Here is a 20,692-nt window from a genome sequence, read left to right on the forward strand (position 1 = left end):
CCTGAGGAAGTAGGCGCATCGCAGCTCGGATGCAGCACAGGGGCATCACAAATTGGGGGCAAAGGGACGGCACGAATATCAGCAAGGACATGAGCACAGACGCCGGCGCCAACATCGGCGCGCAGAAGGAGACGCAGTGGAACGGGCACTCACGCTAATGCGTCTCTCGCACAAAACAAAACGATCACCTTGACTTTGCAATCGTGTCTCATTTTGAATTAACACATTTTTACAAAAGAAAAACGGAGAAGGTGGAAAATTAGGTAGGCAATATTACGGGGTACAAAAAGAAGTCATGGGGGGGTGGGCGACAGCAGGATACATAAAAGGGAAGATAGACAAATGAAAGGAGGATTAACGCCAGGCAAACGGCAGAATATGTGCGCCGCGTCTATCCCAAAAGAAACAACGCACGTGACAACGGCGGACGAGCAAACTCTGTGCTAAGTCAAACTACGCAGATTTTTGCGAAGAACAAAAAAATAGGCACATGTATGTGGTTAAATAAAAATCAGCAAGTTACAAAAAACAAAAAAGATGATTTATGCAGATTGTCTCCTTTTTAAGAGTCCAAAAAAATTATTATCCGTGTGCACAGCGTTCGCGTAACCCTTTAGGCAGTGCGCATTTGTTCACATATAACCCACATATAAAAAAAAAAGAACAGAAAAAAAAACAAAAAAAAAAACAAAACAGCGGATAGGAAATTTCTTAATTAAACAAAATGTGTTCATTCATTTCTTTTTTCTTAATTCGTGAACTATCCATGAAATGTGAAAAAGGAAAAAACTGATTTACAAAAGTGGGAATTTTTTTTTTTTTTACAAATGAGCAACGTATGCATAACCACGCATGCATGTGTAAGTTAGGGAAATGAGAAAATTCAAGCGGGAGGAACCTGTGTAACGTGTAAAAGAACAAACAGAAGAGCTCTGCGAGTTAAGCGCGAAGTGTAAATGTATAATGTAAGCATAAACGATTCTTCGCAAAGTACAGACCATTTCGACAAAGGAGAAAAAGCAGCTTTCGGCCCTCAGACTTTCACATATGCGTATGTGTGCTCAAATGGTTAGAGAAAATTGCGCATATAAAAAAAACAGTGAAGGAAGAATGGGGGATTTTCCAAGTGAGACGATGATAGAGTACGTACCATGCGAAATAACAGGGCGTATGCTTCCTCTATTAAATGCTTTAAGGAACACTTTTTATTACCATCCATGTGTATGTCCCTATTTTCATCTTCCCCCTCTGGAAAAAACATGTTCACATTTATTTATGAGCGTGGAGGAGTCCCTGTGAGTATGTAGACCTACACAGCAGCTTTCAGAACTCAAAAAAAAAAAAAAGACATTTGTGCATGTTTAACAACCTTTCAATGGATGTAACACCATCGTTGCAACCCCTTTAAAAGAAATTAAAACTTCTCCTTGTGACACAGTGCTCAGTCTACGTTCATCGTTCCATTTTATCATTTTAGTGCCGGACTGATATTTTTTTAATTTCTCTTAAAAAGGGGGAATTCCCAATTTTATTTTTATTTATTCCCTTCGGTATGTCCCCATTATGCACTTCCTTGCACAACAACATGTCAGAGGGGGTGAAGCGATAATGCATTATCTTTTTCTAGTCAAATTTTGTACTTTATCAAATTTGTGCCCATCGGGAAAATCTTTCCGCTATTAGACATTGACTGGGGGTAAACATTCAGGATACGCCCCATGAAAGAGCAGAGGAAGTAACCGATGTATTAAAGCAAAAAAGGAAAAAGAAAATTTTCTGACAGGAAAAACAAATTAGGTTGCAATTTCGACACAATTTTGACACAGTCTTGACACAATTTTGACATGTGAATATAGACAGAGTGGCACACCCCACCAGTGTGTCTCCTTACTCAAACCATTTAATCATTTCCATCCGGTTGAGAGGAAAAAGGCAGTATGCGGAGTCATTACTGTAAACAATTTCGTAACAGAAGGGGAGGAAAAATAGTCACATGGCGCCGAAGTAGCCACCACACTTTGTGCCCCATTTTATTATACAACGGATGACCCGGCGGAAATGCGCTTACAGTTAATTCCCATAAGACCAAATTGTATAGATTGAATCTTTTTTTTTTGCGGGATTATTATTTTGTTCTGCCTCCCCTGTTGGAGTAAACAATTGCTGACGCGCCCTTCTGGTGTTACTTGCCCTGACATTTCTGCTTCGTGTGCCTCCCAGTGATTTCCTCCTGCCCCTCTGTGTCCTAGCCTGCACCTTTTTTTTTTTTTTCTTATGAACGATTTGTTGAAAATCTCCCAATATTTTGTCACTTAGAAAAGCAATTTCTAGTCTTTTTTTTCTTTCTCTTTATTCTAATTCGAAATAGGAAAAGAGTAAAAGTTTTTCAAAATATTGGTATTCGAAAAAAAAAAAAAAAAATTTGTTACTTGGAAAAAAGGACAAGAAGGTGATAACAGCGTAATAAGCTCATAGGCAGGAAAAAAAGAAAGAGTAAATAAATAAAAGAATAAATATATATGCTCGTACATATCGATGTGGACCCTCACAAGAGATTTCTTTACGAATTTATCCTTGTGCAGTAAGCCCTTAACCACAACGGCTGCCTCTCTCCAGGTTCGTTCGTGTTGTCCCCGCTTTTCTGGACGCATGACCAGATTTCCCTTTTACATTCGCGGCACAAGCACTCGTCACGTATGCGCACGTGTCACTCTACGGAAGTGTATCACGAATACATCTTCGATGCGAAAGTCCACGGGGGGTACAAATTGAGAACGCCCCTCTCAGCTGTCAACTCGCCGCTTACTGATGAATCCGCCTCTTAGCCGTAAATTCGCTGGGGCTTTCCCATGGTGCTCTTAATGTGCAGCGTCCTAATGTTCTGCCAATTTTTTTTCAAAAGAGACACCAAGAAGTTAATGGCATGGACAATGTTGGATCTGAGTTCCTCCTCTTTCAAGTTGGCATGACCAACAGGAACACCCATGCATAAAACCTTTTTCAGTTGAAATTTTATGGAAGATTTTAATTCTAAGATTTTATCATTTATTTTATCATTGTGCGTAATTAGGGAAGGAAATTTTCCCGCCTTGTTTAAACCTGGACCAAGAAGTTTGGGAATTTGTGGTAAGATAACCTGACTTGCTAAAAATGCATCATATTTTTTGGCCAACTTTTTAACTAACGTTTTATCTTTATTTAATTTTTTCATCGCTTCTATGTCCATATAATCTAATTCTAATTTTTGTGCTTCCTCCACGTGTACAGCATCTCCCAATATGCATACCTTCAGCTTCTTTCTCACTTCATTTGATAATTTTACCGTTCCTGAAAAACGCTTGTCTCTTTGAGTGTCGTAATCCTTCAGCCCGATCTGCAGCTCAACCGTCTCAACGAATTTTCTCTTTTTCGTTTTTGTGCCTTCGAACACGTCGGCAATGGCTTTTTTTAAGAGATCTTGATTTAGCTTGCTAAGAGGGGGAAAAAGGGAAATGGAAGCAAGTGGAATGGGTAAATCGCTCAGCGGTGTGCAGCGCGCGGGCGATACACACAACATATACAACATATATAACATATGTAATTTATATAATTTATGTTCCCCGAGGGGAGGCTCCAATGAAATGCGTGAACAAATGAAGAGGGATAACAAATGGCGAGCATTCACATGAAATATGTTCCTCCAACGGAAATGCAGGCTCATTAAATCGGTACGGAGAACATGAAATGACGCGTTTGAAACAGAAAATGCCAGCGCCGCATAGTGCTGTACGTGATACTTGATCATTGGGTAAGCTAATTGCGGCACTGTTTTTTTTTCCCCCTACAGCGGTTAGGCTCTTCGAGTAAAAAAACGACACAAGTATAAGCAAACACATACAAGAGCGCATTCACGACAAAATAGAGATATGCATATAAACATTTAACTACGCTGATATGGGTGTTGCCCCTCTGTATATGCCCCCCCTTCCCCCTTCCTAGGGGAGGAAGTTCGCAAAAAGAACAAACAAATCCTGTGCCCCCTTTAGTATGGCCTTACCTCATTGTGTAAATGCGCGTTAAAAGGAAGGAAACAATTAAAGAGTTATGCAGAAGGGAGGGTTTCAAGTTTCAAATGCGTAATTTATACGAAGCTTTTTTTTATTATTATTTTTTTTAAATAAAGCAATCGCTTCGGTAAATTTTCTGTTCAAAGAATTATCAAATGTTCTCTCCAGGGAAATTAAAACAGAGTGGAGTTTTATTTTGCAATTGCACCTGTTTTGGGTTGAATTTGTAAAAAATGAAAAGGTAAAAAAAAAAAATTGTGGAGTTTATAGAATATGAAACTTACAAATCTGGAAGGAAAATTTTTTTCAATTCGGCGGTGAAAGGCCAAAGAAAAGCTACGCGTCGCGTGGATAAGCATAAAAAAGCATGTATGGACAAATCAGTATGTACGTAAATATATATGCTGCTCCTTCATACCATTTGCATATATTTTTGACCGCTTTGTTGTATATATATAAAAATGAATATTCGTATGCGGGAGGCGCAATTCACGGCGTTCACATTTCTCGCGAGGGTGAAGAAAAGTTCGCGTTGCGAAAAAATGCTGTAAATAAAACCCTTAAACGAAGTTTGTAGTAGTGCATAAGATTTCCTCTGGATTTGTGCGTAGGAAAAAAAGAATAAAATGGTTCATGCGTTGAAAAAGGAAATAAAAAAAAAATAACAAACGTCAAAATGTGAAAAAATAGGTCGTCCCCCAAAAAAACTAAACAAGTTTAAAGCCTTAATTTAATCCGCCAGAGAGGAAAGAGCACCTGGTGTTATGCCAGATCAGTGTAATTCTTTGCACCACGAAAAATGTAAAACCCGCGCATACGTTATATGCTCATCATTATGCCTACAGTGATGCCCCATTTTGCGCTATTTTGCGTCATTTTTTTCGAGCAAAAAATTGCAATACAGTATACCATGTGTATTATATAGAAATATGAGCTTCTGCATATGCATATTTTTATCGCTAATAAAAGTCACATTTGGCCTAAAAAAATTGCCACTTCAAAAATGAAAAAATCACGCGTGTATGCCGCTGTGTTAGTAATTATGCAGTAGGCATGACGAGCACTGAAAGTGACCGGCGCGGCGCAAACCTATATAGTCATATATATTATGTTCATATGCGCCCTGCATGCGAGTGTTCATTGGCGTTATATATATACCTGCATGCTCATCCTACAATTAGCTAAATGAGCGGGTCACATTTTTTACGTTCACGGAAGTGCAAAGCTGCCTTGAAATATTACGCAGGAGGGGGGGTTCTTATTTAAAAAAGAATGGATAATTTTCCGATAGCCTAAAAAATGGTGGAGGGAAATATTACTGTAATTTTTTTCCCTCGCGTTAAGCCCATTCGGGATTTTTTCCACATACCATTTGACGTTTATGTTGCATGAGAAAGTAGGGACATATCGAAATGCAGGCCAGAAAAAAAAGGCACAGCTAACTAAATGATTGGCAGCGATTAAAATGGAGGTTACATCTGCCGGGGCCATCAGACTTGTGCAAACGCATGTGCGTGTGGAGCAGCGCATGTGCGATTATGCCCCCCGTTTGCTTTACCGCCCCATTGTGCTTACCTCTCCGTTTCGCCATAGCTACCACGAAGGAAAGAAAAACACGTGCTCGTTTCTGCGGCGTGAGAGGGGTCATTTTACAAATGTGCCTCTTTTATTTCGTTACTTGGATTGCATAGATGGTAAAACAATAAAAAAAAAGGGCTAAATGTAGAAATGACTTGTGTTCCCCCTTGCGCACAGCGCAGAACATCTTTGAGGCACTTGTCCATATGCACAAGTAGAAACATTTTAAAGCGGCACTGGGGCATCATTACATCAGTGCGAAGGCGGTTATTATAGACGTCCTATCCCGATATATGCACTACGGTAGGTTTCCACAAGCATCTTATTCTTTTTTTCCATGTTACGAAGAAAGCAACACGCATGCAACGTAGCACATTGTTGTGAATAATTGCCTATGTGCGCTCCCCCTCTAAGAAGTGCAGCATACTGCTTAATTATTAAAAGCGTTAAAGAGAGAAGGCAAATGTAGTACATCGCGTGGGGGCCCCGTTTCGAGTGCGTTCCCGGTTGTATATGTATAAGGAGTAAATATGCAAAAGCTTACGTACCATGGCCAAGGCGTCCTATTTTTATGCAACAACTTATGTTAACTTCTTCACGCGCATTCTCGAATGGAGAGTTTTTTTTTTCACGATATGAGCCTAGCATGCTTCGCATGGTGCAGATTTTTGCGCATAATTTTTCCTACGTTTCGTGCAACAGGGTCCATATGTGGAAGTGCAACCGAGCGTTCTTATGCACAGCCAGCGAAACGATGTGTGCAAGGATTTAGAAAAAAAAAACGCAAATAAATAAAATCTTCAATAGTGCAATAAGATAAAAGCGCATTTTACACATATTGGCATTCCCCTCGCGTAAATTGCAAACTCGTTATGGTTAACAGGAAACGATCCTTATAAGCTAACCAACGCGGTTACGGCACTCGTCGCCAGCAATGCAATGGTGCACCATTCGCAATAGCAAGAATGAGTCGCATTGAAGAGAAATTGCTTCTCCCCTAACCACAAACGTGAGTCTTTTTTTCCTAAGGATGTGCGCTCGAAAAATGGTGAACTGTAAAATGGCGGCACTGTGCGATACAATGGGGCAAAAAAACTCGCAATGATTTCGTAAAGACGTCACAAAGAGGTGGCAATAAAGGTCGTAAAAAAGAGCCAACAAAATTGTAGACAAACTAGTTAAAAAAACTTACGCAGTTTATTAAAACAACTTTGTTTAATCCTATGTTTCTCGCCATACGAATTTTTTATAACGCCATATATAAAAGTTAAACTTATCTACAAAGCAAGTGCATGGTTGGTTCGCACGTCAAGACCTTACATAGGTTGATGGGTTTACGTTGGGAGTAATAACTCCGTGCATGAAGCAGTGAATAACCCGCACATATCGAAATGGTGCATGAGAAAGACAACATATTGTTTTGAAATTGCTTTTTTTTTCCCTTAATTTTATGAAATATTATTTTTTTCCCAAAGTTGTTTTTTCCTGTCTTTAACTCTGCATATTTTATATTCGCTAGACCAAGTTCGCCTCATCTGAGGATGCAAATATGTAGATACAAACGTGTACGCGCATGTAGCTGTGTTGTGTTATCTTGTCTGTAGGGGGGGTGGAGGAAGAGATCTTCCTTTCGGTAATTTTTCTGCGCGAGACACTTTAACATATCAGTTAAGTTGAGGGCGTTTCAAAGCAACATCTTTTTTGTCACCTTTAAAAAAGTTGAAAGTGAACCTGGCACGGTTATTCCATGGTATCAACACATGCGCAATTAGCCTCACAAAGGTATGCATAGTTAAGCATATAAAAGCACGTACATATATACATGTATAATGCAGGAATATCCAGTACCAAGACACAGCGATCAGCATTTTGAACAGCGCCGTTTGCTCGTTTTTTCACCATTCCACATACAAAAAAAAGGCGTAGCGGTGATACCATAATGAACATATGTCTGTCCCCCATAACCAACAAAAGATACGTGATAAACCCAGTTGCCTACTTTTTATGATATATCTTGTTTCGTAAGAACAGAAGCATCATCGCCACAAAACGTTGCAGAAATTTTTGCTTCATATTTTTACAGGCGCGTCGAACGGGATAGCATGGTCAATTGCGTGGTTCATTTAATTTTTGTATGCTAATATAACTGCACGGAGGTATGTTCATACGTATGTATAAAAAATATATGCTGCGGAGGATGGAGAAATGATTACTTAAATAATATATATAGTACACTATATGTACCATTACCTACATAAGAAGGCGGATAATTTTCATAAGCAAAAAAAGGGCTATTTTTTCAAATTATAAAAATAGGCATGACAGCAGATTATTATACTGATTTGTACATACCGCAAGGATTGGTAATATTTTATATGGTGGCATAACGCATGGATTTTTTTTTTTATATGGTGGTATGCGGCATGCACTGCGGAAATTTTGGGGGGTCCGGCGGTCCTGCATAAAAAATATGCGTGAAAAAAAAGCTGGGATTGTAAAAACCCCTTTATTTATTTTGCTTATAGCGGAAGCAAACGCGTAATGCCATTAATTGTACGCATCGAGAAAAGTAGGACGTAGTAGAAATGCATTTCTGCATATATGAATGAATCGCACTTTCCCTTAAATTATCACATCGCAGTTATCTCCTCGCAAAGGCGTACATAATAAATATATGTAGTGGATATTTTTTTACCCATAAAAATAAATGGTGAAGGATTTCTGTTGCCAGAATTGCTCTTTCCGTTTTATTTGAAAAATAATTTATCCCACAAATGTATAATTTATAATGTTATATGCGCAGAAATACGCACGTATGAGTTATGTACATATTTGCACGTAATATAATAAACCGTATCATACATTACTTAAGTACGCTTTGAGACGACCGAATATATATACATAACATAATATTTTTACATATATTTTTTTTTTATACTCATGTTTTTTATATTTAAATGTTTTAAGTATGCGTCGTGCCGATCAGCAGTGCGGCTTACGCGGGTGTATATTATGCATACGGCGTATATATGGCATATAATATATATATTGCGCTAAAGAAGCTTCGTTACTTTGCTTACTCATTTTTTAGTTGCCCCATTCCATTGCGCATATATCTTCGTACTTTATATGTACGTTTTTTCGCTTAAAATAATAAGCAATTTTACAAAATACCACAAAAACAAATAACTAAAATTAAACGCGTTTGGCATGCTATATTATATATATAAATATTGTTTTTATGGATCCTGAGTAAGCATATTCAAATGGTAGGAAGGAATATATTTTTTTATTCACTCTCATTTTTTTTTTTAAATATTTCTTTTCTTAGCTTTTTTTTTTCCCTCCCTTTTTACCTTTATATATTTTTACATTTTTTTTTCTTTTTATATAATTGTTCATTTCTACGAGTTTCATTTGGTTTTAATTTTTTAACCTTTAAAATTGTTAAATTATTGCGCATATATTTTGTATAGCTTTGTTTTTTTTTTTTTTCTTCATTTTTAAAAAAATAACAAAAACTGTGCCAACAAAAAGGATAGAGTAGGAGATATACATGTATAGTACATACTTATATATATAAACGTGTATGTATAATTACGTACAGAGGAGAGTATACATGCGAGTATAAGTACAAGCACGTACAGTATAAGAAGAAAGGTATCCATTTATATATATGTACTATTGAAGATAGCCATTTTTTTGCAAAGCTCCATCCATATCCCCCCATCACAACATCTGTGATCCCTCTCTAACTCTGCAAAATAAGTACCCTTAGTGTACTTTGTTTTTAAAATGTAAAATGGTGGTTTCACCACCCAAAAAAAGAGCATTAAATACTACTGACGATAAAATAGAAAAAAAAAACATGGTTAGCAAAAAAAGTAACCCAGCTGAAGCTGCTGAAAACGTTGAGGAAAGTCTGGATAATGTAACTGGGGACAACAAGAATGAAACTTTGAAAAAGGAGAAAAGGAAAAAAAAAGAAAAAAATAACAAAGAAAACGACATCGATAAAATTAATGACGAAGGGGAAGAAGATGAAGGAAATGATGAAGAAAATTTAAAAAAATTCGAAGTGGACACAAGTGAAAATGACGATGAAGACGACGATGATGATGATGACGATGACGACGACGAGGAGGATGATGATGACGACGATGATGACGACGATGATGATGACGATGACGACGACGATGATGACGATGACGACGATGATGATGATGACGATGACGACGATGACGATGAGGAGGAGGATGAGGAAGATGATGACGAGGAAGACGATGATGATGACGACGAAGATGATGAGGATTTTGATGATATGGATGATGATGATGATGATGACGACGAAGATGACGAAGATGATGATGACGATGATGAGGACGAGGATGAAGACGATGAGGATGAGGATGACAAGGACATGGGCGGAGACTCCAAAAAGGAGGGTGGATCGCACACAAAGAAGGACAGCGGGGACGAGGCATTTGACTAACATGCGGTATGCGGCGCAACGCGCGCAGCCGCGTTAGCAGCAATATGTATATTAATACACATATTAAGATATGTACACTTTTTTTAAATTAAAGAAGAGAGGGATTATGAAAGAAGGAATATTTCAACGGCTCAAAGCCTACTGTTCAACCTTTTTATAAATGAGGATATAAATAATATACTCCACCATGTTTCTTTAAATCATATCGCGCAGTTTTTAAATATTCATTTGTGTATTTTATGTGTTATCCTATTACATTATAGAAATTATATATAGATACGTACGGACATACATACATCCACATACTCATACATCCACACATACATACATACACACACGTATACGCACATATACATAATATGTACATATGTATAAAGCACCTGTTGTATATGTTATTGTACCTGTAGACTTTTTTTTTTTCTGAAAATAGTTGTTCTACCTCTTATTTTTTTATGTTGCAATTTGAACATTTAAAATATTTTACATGTATTACCACAAGAGCAAAAAAAAGAAAAGAATATATATGTAACAAAAAATAACTAAATTTAAAAATTCAAAATAACAAAAGAATTTGAACATAGATGAAAAAATATTAAAAGATTTTTGTTTTCCCAAATTGAAAAGCCCGCCTCCGGAGGGGCATGCAAAATATGTGTAAGTACGCGTGTATATTGCATGTGCGCGAATATAAGTGCCACCAATGCATGTACCACGTCAATATGTGCCGTTTCTTATTTACATATTACACGCATGTATATAGGACATATGTATATCCTGCCGTGTATGATAATTAATTCGGGGGACTGTTTTTCCACGACTAACTCCTTTTTTAACAGTTCAAAAAATCGAGCATAAATTACTAGAGACATTTTTAAGATGGCATTTCATGATATTTTCAGGTTAGCTATGTCCAGGGCCTTGTAACAGCGGAATTGCTAGTAGGCGCGAGGCGATAAGCGTGTACATGTGTATGCCAACATATACAAATAGTTTCGCGTGCGTATTCTTATGGCCTAATTTGACTCATTCAGCAACTTATATTCTTTTTACTCCTTTAAAATGATAGAAACGGGGTGGTACATGAATTTTATCCCAATTTAGGGCAATTTTACCAATTTGTTATTCGCAAGAAAAAATGCTTGCATAAGGGACGGGGAATACGGGATAGGCGCGCCCTGAATGCGTATAGGATGTGTGCCACATGCAGGTATACATGTTGCATAGGGATGCATATTGATATAATTATATGCATAAGGATACACGAAGTGGAGGTGTCCCTGATTGTTCTCAAAGCGTTTATGTATTTCCTCACAGGGTACATTTGGCCACTGCATTTTCTTCTTTTTCCTCTAAAGTAAAAATGATGTTCCCCATTTTTTGCATACAACTATGTCGAAGAAGAAATTGAAAATACGCACCTGCAAAGGTGTTACATGGGAAAAATGGTAATAGTGAAGTGCAAAGGAAAAGGAAAAAAATATAAACAGTTCATGCAACATCTGTGTTTGAGAATGTACACCTTCCGCTTACATAAAAATGAAAAATGAGAAAATATGCTACCTGTTTTTTTTAACCAAATAGCATCATCATACACTTCAAGATATAAGAAAAACGATTTACAAAAGTTAAAATAATTTCGTCATAGTTGTCATTGCAGATTCTGCTTCTGCATAAAATATACAACAGAACGTTATATTTTGATTTTCTTAAACCGCTTAGTTTGAGAAAAAAAAAAACACAACAGCTAGTCATTTGTACAGAAAAGTTATCACAAACTTTGGCTAACCAAGATGTCGAGTAAAACATTTTTGCGATTTCTTCTCAAAAGCATGAAAGTGGTGGTATAACCAAGAATAGAGGGCTCTACTATGAAGATAAGATTAATTGCGACATTTTTTACGATCCTTGCTGAGGAATAATTGCTGGAAAAACATTCGCATGGAACAAAATGAAGGCAAATTGTGTGCTGTGCTATAAGTGCAAGAAGAAGAATGCTGTAGTCTGCACGAGGGAGAAATCATGCAAGGATTGCTTTTTACAACTGGTCGAATATACGTTTAAGAATACGTTAAGGGAAAAATGCCTATTTAAAAACAAGGGGGGTAACAATATTCAACTTCCAGGACAGCTTGTACAGAAAAATGATAAAAGGGAGCATATACAGGAAAGAAAGTGTAATAAACCGGTTGCACAAGGAGGATATGCACCCTGCGAACATGGACACTTCGCGGGAAGAAGCTGTTGCAAAGAGGTGAACGAAGGAATGTACTTGGACGGGACAGAAAGGAAGGGAAAAAATGTCACCACATTGAGTACACAACCGCATAAGAAAAAAACAGCTATCGCGTTCTCCGGGGAAATATGCTCGTCTTTTCTACTCTTTCTGTTTGTAAAATATTTGAAAAACGTCAAAAATAGGAAGAATGATTTGTTGCTGACAAATGAATATTGCGTTTTTAGCGAAATAATATTCGTAGACATTTTTCAAGATGAAAATTATATTCTTAGCTTGATAGGATCTATCGAGCAGATGTTTCGCGGTTTCAAGGAAAGCGGCGATTCGAAGGGGGGCAACAACGATGAGGCGGAGGAGGAAGCCTCCGAAGATGGCGTGGACAAATCGGCATACCACGAAGCATACCACACGCACAGCAAATCTGAAGAACACGGGGAGGAAACCCAAGACAGCCGTAAACATGACGAATCGTCGCCCCCAGAAGGCTGCGAGAAGATACTGTTCGTCAACGGGGTGTTTAAAAAAAAAATAAACAAAGTACACTTCACAGTGTTAAAAAGCAATTATTTTGTGAATGCACATCATAAAAGCGAATTCCTAGAGCACTACGACTTGGTGAAAAAGGAAAAAGGTTATTACCTAAATTACATAAACGAGCTAGTTATATACAATGCCATTTTAAAGTACAGCATAGACGAGAAGATCAATTACGTCCTCTTTGGAAATAACGCAAATAATATTTCCAACAAATCATTTCTGTACACCATATTTGGTAACGGAATAAATCTACCCATATGCACAGCGTATATAGACAACCGATATAAGAATATAAATTTGATTAAGCCATTGAGGGATCTCCTAAATAAAGAAATATATATTTACTGCTATTATAAAAATATTACCTACTTACGGAACACATCCTTTGATGGGAATATCGTCTATAGGACCATCAATGAAATGCTGTCTTCTCTGGATTCGAAGAATAACACTTCATCCATAATTAACAACACGACGGGCAATTTGGTAAACATGGCCAATTTGATGAACGTGGGGAATGAGGCGAACATGGCGAGGGTAGCCAGTGCAGCCAAAATGGCTAACTTGACAAGTGCGATGCAACATTCCCATGGAGGAAAGAATCAAGAGGACTACATCCTCACTGATGTGAATACGCAAGATGGAGAAAAAAATAGCGACACAGAAGTTATCCCAGAGAAGTTACACATCTACAGAGATACTGAAAGAGATCACGCCGCGAAATACATGAAGAAGTACGCCAACACGTATAAGAGTTTTTTTGCCTGCTATATATGCTCAGGCAATAAGGAGACACAAGAACAGAAAACGTTTATAAAAAAGATGAACAAAATTCAGTTGACAAACTTGGAGAAAATGAGGCACACCAGTTTGATTTGTTCCACGTGCCTGAGCATATTTTCTTCCAGCGACAACTGCGTGAATCTGTTCAATGTCTTTTTTGACATTTGAGTTTGGCAAGATTTTGCACTTTTCCGGCCAGCCGCGTGCTCGATGGCACTACGCCCGGTAAGTTTGCGGCTATCTGTTCTATGCCCGATGACTTTGCGGCTATCTATTCGACGCTCGGTGACTTTTCGCCTAGTTGTTCGACGCCCGGTAGTTCCTCGTCCAATTGCTTTGAGCAGCCCCTTTTTTTGCAACTGTACCCTGTTCCCACCGAACGCCGACACCGGGGTGTGAAAAGCACGAAGCTTCTCCCCACTTCTGTCACAGCGTAAGGGGAAAGACGCATATCTGTAAGGTAAAACCCAGACGGAGTGTAATCACAGCCAGTCGTCAAAATTGATATTTTCCTTCTTTGTTCCTTTCGCGTGCATAATACATTCCTGCGAGTTTTGCGCGGGTTCCTTTAGGAAGGGTTGGGAAGGCGGGTGAGTGAATGCATATGGGCGTCGATGCGTCAAAGCATGTGAACATATCTATGTGCACATATGTATGTGTTTGTACGCTTCCGTGCGCGCGAACGTGCCTTCGCCGGGGCTGCTTCCCCCTTCACGCGTCTTACATTGGGCCCTTCGCCATCCCTGTACAGGTGCATTCGAATCCTCCTCTTGATTTTTTCAATTTTTTTAATGTGTATTTTTTCCTGGTTTTCTGCCCATACTGGGTCGCCCTGTTGCTGAAGATTGGCATGGGGAGATATTTTGAATGTCCATTTGGCTTTGTACATACGTGCACGTGAACGTATGGAAGCGTTCTTATTCGCGTGTTTGCTCATTCGCGTCTGTGCGCATGTGTTCGTATGAACCGTACAAGCGCAAGCAAAGGCATATGTTTATTCCACCACACAAATTTTAACTTCTCATTTCTGTACCTTAACTTTGTTTCTATACGCATCAAAAAGGATCGACTTGTCTAAGGATTCGAGCTCCTCTGTCCACAATTCGTAAATATTCTTGGAGGTGAGAAGAAGTGAGTGGAAAGTGGGTGATTATATGAATACGTTGACCTTATGTGAGGGTAGAGAAAGGATCTTACGTGGGGTATTCCATGTCTGGGTGTCACCATCTAGGGAAATTTGCTCACCCATATGGTCATCTCTTGATCTTACGTTGTAAATAACGTAGTTTTGATAGGCGCTGAAGAGATCTTTGTGTATTTGCTCAACTTTTTCTTGCGCCTTCACATAGGGGACGATGCATTTCTCGAAGTACTTGAGCTCCCCTTCGCTGTACACTTGGTGGGTAAGAAGTACACGGGGGGGTGTAGATAGGTGGGTGTATGGAGGGTCAGTGTGGGGGACTAAGCGTCCCTTCGTAAGCGAGTGCCGCTATCTATAACTAGGCGGCCAAGGAAGCGAACAACGAAGCGACTAAGAAAGCAGCCCAGCATGGTAGGTTACTTTTCTTTGCCTAACTGTTACTGAAAGGGAAATAATAGGGGGAGATGTTTTGTCTAGCTAGCTTGATCATTTGTTCTTTTTTGCTATTGTCCAGCTTTATTTTTTTCATTAAAATTTCCAGCTTCTTTAGCTCCTCCTTTGGCAGTGAGGTGGTGTAGTCAGATGGGTTCGAGCGAAGTTAGACAAAATGGCACCAGATGACATAAATGTAATGTCTACATGGGGATAGCGAGAAGCATAACCACTCGGTTGTGTTTGTTCCCCTCTGTATGTCTATTTTTTTTTTTTTTTTTTTTATCGGAACTCACCGTGCTGCTAGCATACATAGGGGAGAAATACTGATAATTGGAAAAATTGGAATAGGAAATGTTGTACGCAAACGTTAGGGCATCTTGTATGATTCGCTTCCTCAAGTTAAGTCTTTCCTCGCTAGTCATACTAGAATAATTTTTCTGAGAGTTTCTATTGACGTCCTTAATTCTGAAATGCATTTTGTTGTCCTTGTTTTCGTGTGTTGTGCAAAGAATGTGTCTCGATGTTTTTCTCCGCAACGACTACGAATTTCTCAATTAGCAGAAGGGGCGTAGCGGCACATCAGAAGACTCACCCACATGTGTACATTTTAGTGAATATACGAGGGTATATATATGGTCATGGGAATATCAGGAGTAAAATTTGCCGCTTATCTCTGTGTACACGTGGAAACTGTACACAGGTTGTCTTTATTCAAATCCTTAAATTAGAACGCCTCCGCGGCATGGCACCAGACGTTTTGCCAACATGTAGCTGCGAAAAGAAAAAGTTGGAATCGCAGCAGCAATCCGAAAGGGTAACAAAGGGGTGGGAAAAAATGGAAAAAACACATAACCTGAAAGAACACCAACAAAAAAGTGAAGAATTAAACGGGCAATCCGATACACACACGTATGCTACGACGAACAGGGTTAAACTACGAGGAAGGAATTTTTTGCATGAAGTATGTGCTTATATGTGCACGGGAGAAAATTAAACCGGGGCCGCCAACCTTTGCGAGGAATATTTCGCACGGGAGGTGAAGACGTGGCAAAAATAGGTATGCGCGCGGTGTCTTTTTTTGTTTCGTTACGGTTAGTTATGTTTCATTTTTTCGGTGACGGAGGTGACATATATTGCGAAGCTGCTAACACCGGTTGTTGGGCTGTCACGCACACGCCAGTACTTGTAACGTTATACAACTTTAAATGTACCCTACGGTGTAAACCACATAATGGGGTGCAGACTGAACTGCGCAAAATATCTCGCGGCGGGTTGTAAAGACATGGCGATAGGCCATATGGACTAAAGGGGATAAACGAAAAATTTCCGCGTGGAATTGGGGTTAACTTCTATTGGTGCATGCGCACAATTTAGAAGAAACAAAACATGTGTACGTTGTTGGGGAGTAGTTTTTTTTTATGCGTGCATTTGTGCAGGCATATCCTTGTGCGCCAATTTGCTAGCTTGGCAAAAGTGAACGAACAAAAAGAAAAAAAAAAGGAGGGGGGCTATATCTTTGGGGGGCCAGGCGGACACTTCCCGAAGGGGACAAATGATAAACGAAGTAAAGTAAATGAAAAAAAAAAGAGCGCAAAAAGAGAGAGCAAAATGCAGCGCCAAACGGGCCGCTTAACGCCGAGGCGTAAAACCGACGTTCAAGGCTTCCCTGGCGGGGCGACCTAATTAGACAAAAGGGAAGCATTCATCCTCTTGTGGTATTTAAAGGAGAGGCGCACAAAAAAAATGGATACGATGGAAACGCAGGAAGAAATGAAAAAAGGGGAGAGCTGACTTTCGATGTAGTAGTAGCTATAAATGATGGGGGAAATGGTGAGGGATAAATATCTGAAGAAGGAAACGATGCTTTGGGAAAACAGTTGATCCTTCTTGGCAAAAAATAAAGATATTATGGTTGGTATGATGGGCTCTATGTAGGCATAGGAGCACGAATGGATGAAGCAAATGCTAATGTATTGAAAAATTATGTTATAATATTTTATGCTGTTGTAGGTCAGCAAAATTCCTGTGCTCTGTATCAGCAATCCTATAATTGCCGTGCCTGTAGTGACGAAAAGGAAGGAGAGTAAGATGGTTCAAGTGTCGCGGCGAGGTGGCACTTGTGCTGGATCCGCCTGACAAATTGTCCCTCCCCCAATTTATCATCCTGCTAAAGGAAAAAGACACATGGGGGAAGGGGCGGAAGGATCTCCTCCCTTCGTACCGTTGTATCCAAACGTTTTCAAAATATATGAGAAGGAAAAATACTGGTAGAAGATCATGATAATTCCGCTCAGGGAGACAAAGACGCTGATTTGTATCTGCTTGTTGTCTGTTAGGAAAAAAAAAATGGGGGAGGGAATAAATATGCGCGATGTTAAAGTGTACGTGTGTGTTTTGCCCTCTCGTGCTTCCCACTCGAATAAACAGCAAAGTGCTGCGGCATGATTAACCGGACGAAACGTTGTCGTTGTAGAATACAAAAAAAATGTTGCTCATCAAATTGGAGGAAAAGGCTGAAGTAAATCTGAACATGCAAATCGAAAGGAGGCACTTCAATTTGTAAGAAAGAGTCGTGTGAGCAAGGGCACGAATCTTTTCCTTCACGTAGAGGGTCAGCCTGGTGATGTAAAAGTAGTCCCGTCTCTTCAAAAATTGCTGATAGGATAGTTCGGAAAATTCATCATTGTCGTAATTGAAAAATTTCCTCTTGTAATTTTCGTCAGGGTGTTTTTTTTTCTTATTCAGCAGGTAGCTATTTGCAGAATAATCACCTGCCGAATTTCCACCGGCAGAATTTCCACCTGCCAATTTTCCACTCGCATAGCGCCCAGTCTCATAATGCCCAGTCGCATAGTTCCCATTAGCCGAATTGGCTCCTCTTTTGTAGCTAGACGTTTCGTGTTTGTTCCTCCCACTGTGTGAACGATCATTTTTAAATTCTGACTGGACCAGGTCCTTCAGGTACGCGGAATTTTTTCCGCCGTTGCATGGTAGATTTTTTTGCGCATGTTTTTTTTTCTGCCCATTCGTGTCAACATTGAGGGTGATCAAATTAGCATCTTCGATTATGTCTTTTTTTATGTTGTCCTGATTTTGTGCTAGTAACTCACTGGAAATCGTCAAGACAATTAGAAGAGAGACAATTAACCCAAGCGTGTTAAAATTTAATATAATTTCAAAATTAAATATGCTTAAAAAGAGCGAAGATAACAATGGACCCAGAATTATTCCAATTGCATTAAATACATTTATGTACGTGTAGTAAATGCACACATCTGTGTCAACCAGATCGTTGATTATGGCATTAACTACAACGATGAACACTGAGCTACTGCCACATATAATTCGATTAAGAATTAATAACGGGAAATTCAACTTTACGTAAAATAGGTACATACCAACCAGGTTTAACAGAATTAAAAATACAAGTAAATGCTTCTTGTTGATGGAAGAAAAGAATCCTATAATCAAACACATTACACATTGGGCGAGAGAATAAAAGCTTAGTAAAATTCCTAACTCCTTCACTGGGATGTCGTAATAATTTAATATATAAAATGGGAGCAGAGGCTGTAGAAAGGATTCAAATAGAGTCTTGATAAACACAGATAGGAGAATTTTGAACAGGGTTTTTTTCTTAATTTTTTCGTACTCTTCATTATCATAAAATAGGTTTTCATCCTCCGTTTTCGCTTTCATTCTATCTGCTTGCTATTTTGTCATTTACGTGCAGGGGACTTCTTCGCGGTGGGCGCGGCCGGCGGTTTTCGCGATTGACTAGGCTGTCGATTGGCGTTTTGCACGGCTGACTGGCCTGGCAGCTGGCTTTTTGCTCTTTATGTGTACACAGCCAACCTCCAGTAGGGTCAGTCTCCTGAGAGGATAATGCCTGTGGGAGCCCCTCTTCCGCAGGTACGATGCCCCTCTTCTAACAGCGCACTGCTGTCACTCCGCTAATGGGTACGCGCGAGGTGAGGGGTAACCATTCGCACTTAGGAGCACCTAAGGTAGTATGCCCAGGGAGAGAGGTGAACACATACGTAAATACTTCGCGTACACCCATGAGTAGGCGAAAAGGGGGCAAGGTTAGAGGTTTAAAAAGAGGGCTCCTCTATAGGCCTCTTCAACAGGACTCCTCAACAGGGCTCCTCAAAAGGAGAGGGAAGGGGAGGGGAGAAAAATTTCGCGCAAGGTGAGATGTCGAAGGAGGGCATCCGAGGGGGTGTTAATTCGCTCCTTTTAGCTCCTATATAATCCGTCCATATATTGTCCCCGATATTTCACTGCGACGTCGTACCTATATATTTTGGCCCTGATATTTCACTGCGACGTCGTACCTATATATTTTGGCTCCGATATTTTTCCGCGATGTCGTACCTCTGTATCTCGCCTCTATACCTTTCCGCACGCGATGTTACTATGTGAACGCTTCCCATGTGACTCGGAATCCGCAAATTTTCTCCTTTTTTTTTAACTCTCCAGAATTCCTCTCCACATATAAACACAACGCACTGAGGGGTATGTCAGGAGGGGAGTGAAATTCTTAAGGAAAAGGAAGAAGGAATTTCCTTGCGACTACGGTGGAACAGGGACTTGGGGGAGCCTCTACTGATAAGAGCACGTGGTGCCATATACCTCCTGCACAGGGATAAAATGCGTACGAATATGCACTTGCATGGGGTATAAATACGCGTGTAGGTGCACAGGCGTGGCTTTGTAGAATAGATACGCTTGTAAAGTTGAGATGTTATAGGTTATATGTATCTCTGGGATTGTACGTCCTTGGGATGTGCGTGTTCGGGATGTAGGCCTTTGGGCCCTAATTCTTTCAACTGTACGTCTTTTTGTGGATGCCCCTATGGCAGCATTTCAGGTATGCACGCATCCACGACGGTATGCCGACCCCAGGAACTCAGGAAAGCTCTAACTGTGTGTCTCTGTGTACGCAAAACGGTTGAAATAGGCCCTTCTTTTTTTTTGCAGATGCATGTGTTCTTTAGCTAGGGGGTTAAGTATGTGTACTCCCATGTATCTTTTAACCCCTTCTTATAACTGGTATGCGTAAAAATACTACACAAAATGACCCCCTGATTTATGTTACTCAATTTGATGAATTTAAATAAAAGAAAATTTCTTAAATGCATTATTTTTATTTCACTAAAATATATTTTAATGAAAAAAAATAAAACAAAATAAATTTCATTATTTCTTTAAAAAGGGAAAGAAAAAAAACAATCTTATATCATCTTACACAAACAAGTGTAAAAATTGTTAAAAAAACTCTTCAAATGTAACATTTTTAAAACTTCAATAAACTTACAAATTGTAAATGTTTACAAATTGTAAAATCTTGCAAAACGCAAATTTCGCAAATCCAGGAAAACCACGGCATTAAACGGAGGCTGGCCTTAAAGTCAAGGCGAACAAAAACGCAGCCACCCCAG

At 39.3% G+C, this 20,692-nt stretch overlaps 4 protein-coding genes across 4 annotated transcripts; 1 reads left to right on the forward strand and 3 right to left on the reverse strand.

Moving 5' to 3' along the window:
- Window positions 1–2,821: 2,821 nt before the first annotated feature.
- Window positions 2,822–3,784, reverse strand: C922_00378 (50S ribosomal protein L1; the record flags this gene model as incomplete). The annotated part of the gene is made up of 2 exons (XM_008815995.1): window positions 2,822–3,470; window positions 3,729–3,784. 2 exons carry the CDS (start codon window positions 3,782–3,784, stop codon window positions 2,822–2,824), a joined length of 705 nt encoding a protein of 234 aa, XP_008814217.1.
- Window positions 3,785–12,064: 8,280 nt separating this feature from the next.
- On the forward strand, window positions 12,065–13,840 carry C922_00379 (hypothetical protein; the record flags this gene model as incomplete). Its single annotated transcript, XM_008815996.1, has 1 exon — window positions 12,065–13,840. The coding sequence occupies one exon, from the start codon at window positions 12,065–12,067 to the stop codon at window positions 13,838–13,840; it is 1,776 nt and encodes a 591-aa protein (XP_008814218.1).
- Window positions 13,841–14,693: 853 nt separating this feature from the next.
- On the reverse strand, window positions 14,694–15,724 carry C922_00380 (hypothetical protein; the record flags this gene model as incomplete). Its single annotated transcript, XM_008815997.1, has 4 exons — window positions 14,694–14,786; window positions 14,943–15,067; window positions 15,249–15,369; window positions 15,542–15,724. 4 exons carry the CDS (start codon window positions 15,722–15,724, stop codon window positions 14,694–14,696), a joined length of 522 nt encoding a protein of 173 aa, XP_008814219.1.
- A 1,203-nt stretch (window positions 15,725–16,927) lies between these two features.
- On the reverse strand, window positions 16,928–18,947 carry C922_00381 (hypothetical protein; the record flags this gene model as incomplete). The annotated part of the gene is made up of 3 exons (XM_008815998.1): window positions 16,928–17,307; window positions 17,470–17,577; window positions 17,699–18,947. The coding sequence occupies 3 exons, from the start codon at window positions 18,945–18,947 to the stop codon at window positions 16,928–16,930; spliced, it is 1,737 nt and encodes a 578-aa protein (XP_008814220.1).
- Window positions 18,948–20,692: the final 1,745 nt, after the last annotated feature.

The sequence above is a fragment of the Plasmodium inui genome (genome assembly GCF_000524495.1).
Source record: "Plasmodium inui San Antonio 1 unplaced genomic scaffold supercont1.1, whole genome shotgun sequence".
Lineage (NCBI taxonomy): Eukaryota > Apicomplexa > Aconoidasida > Haemosporida > Plasmodiidae > Plasmodium > Plasmodium inui.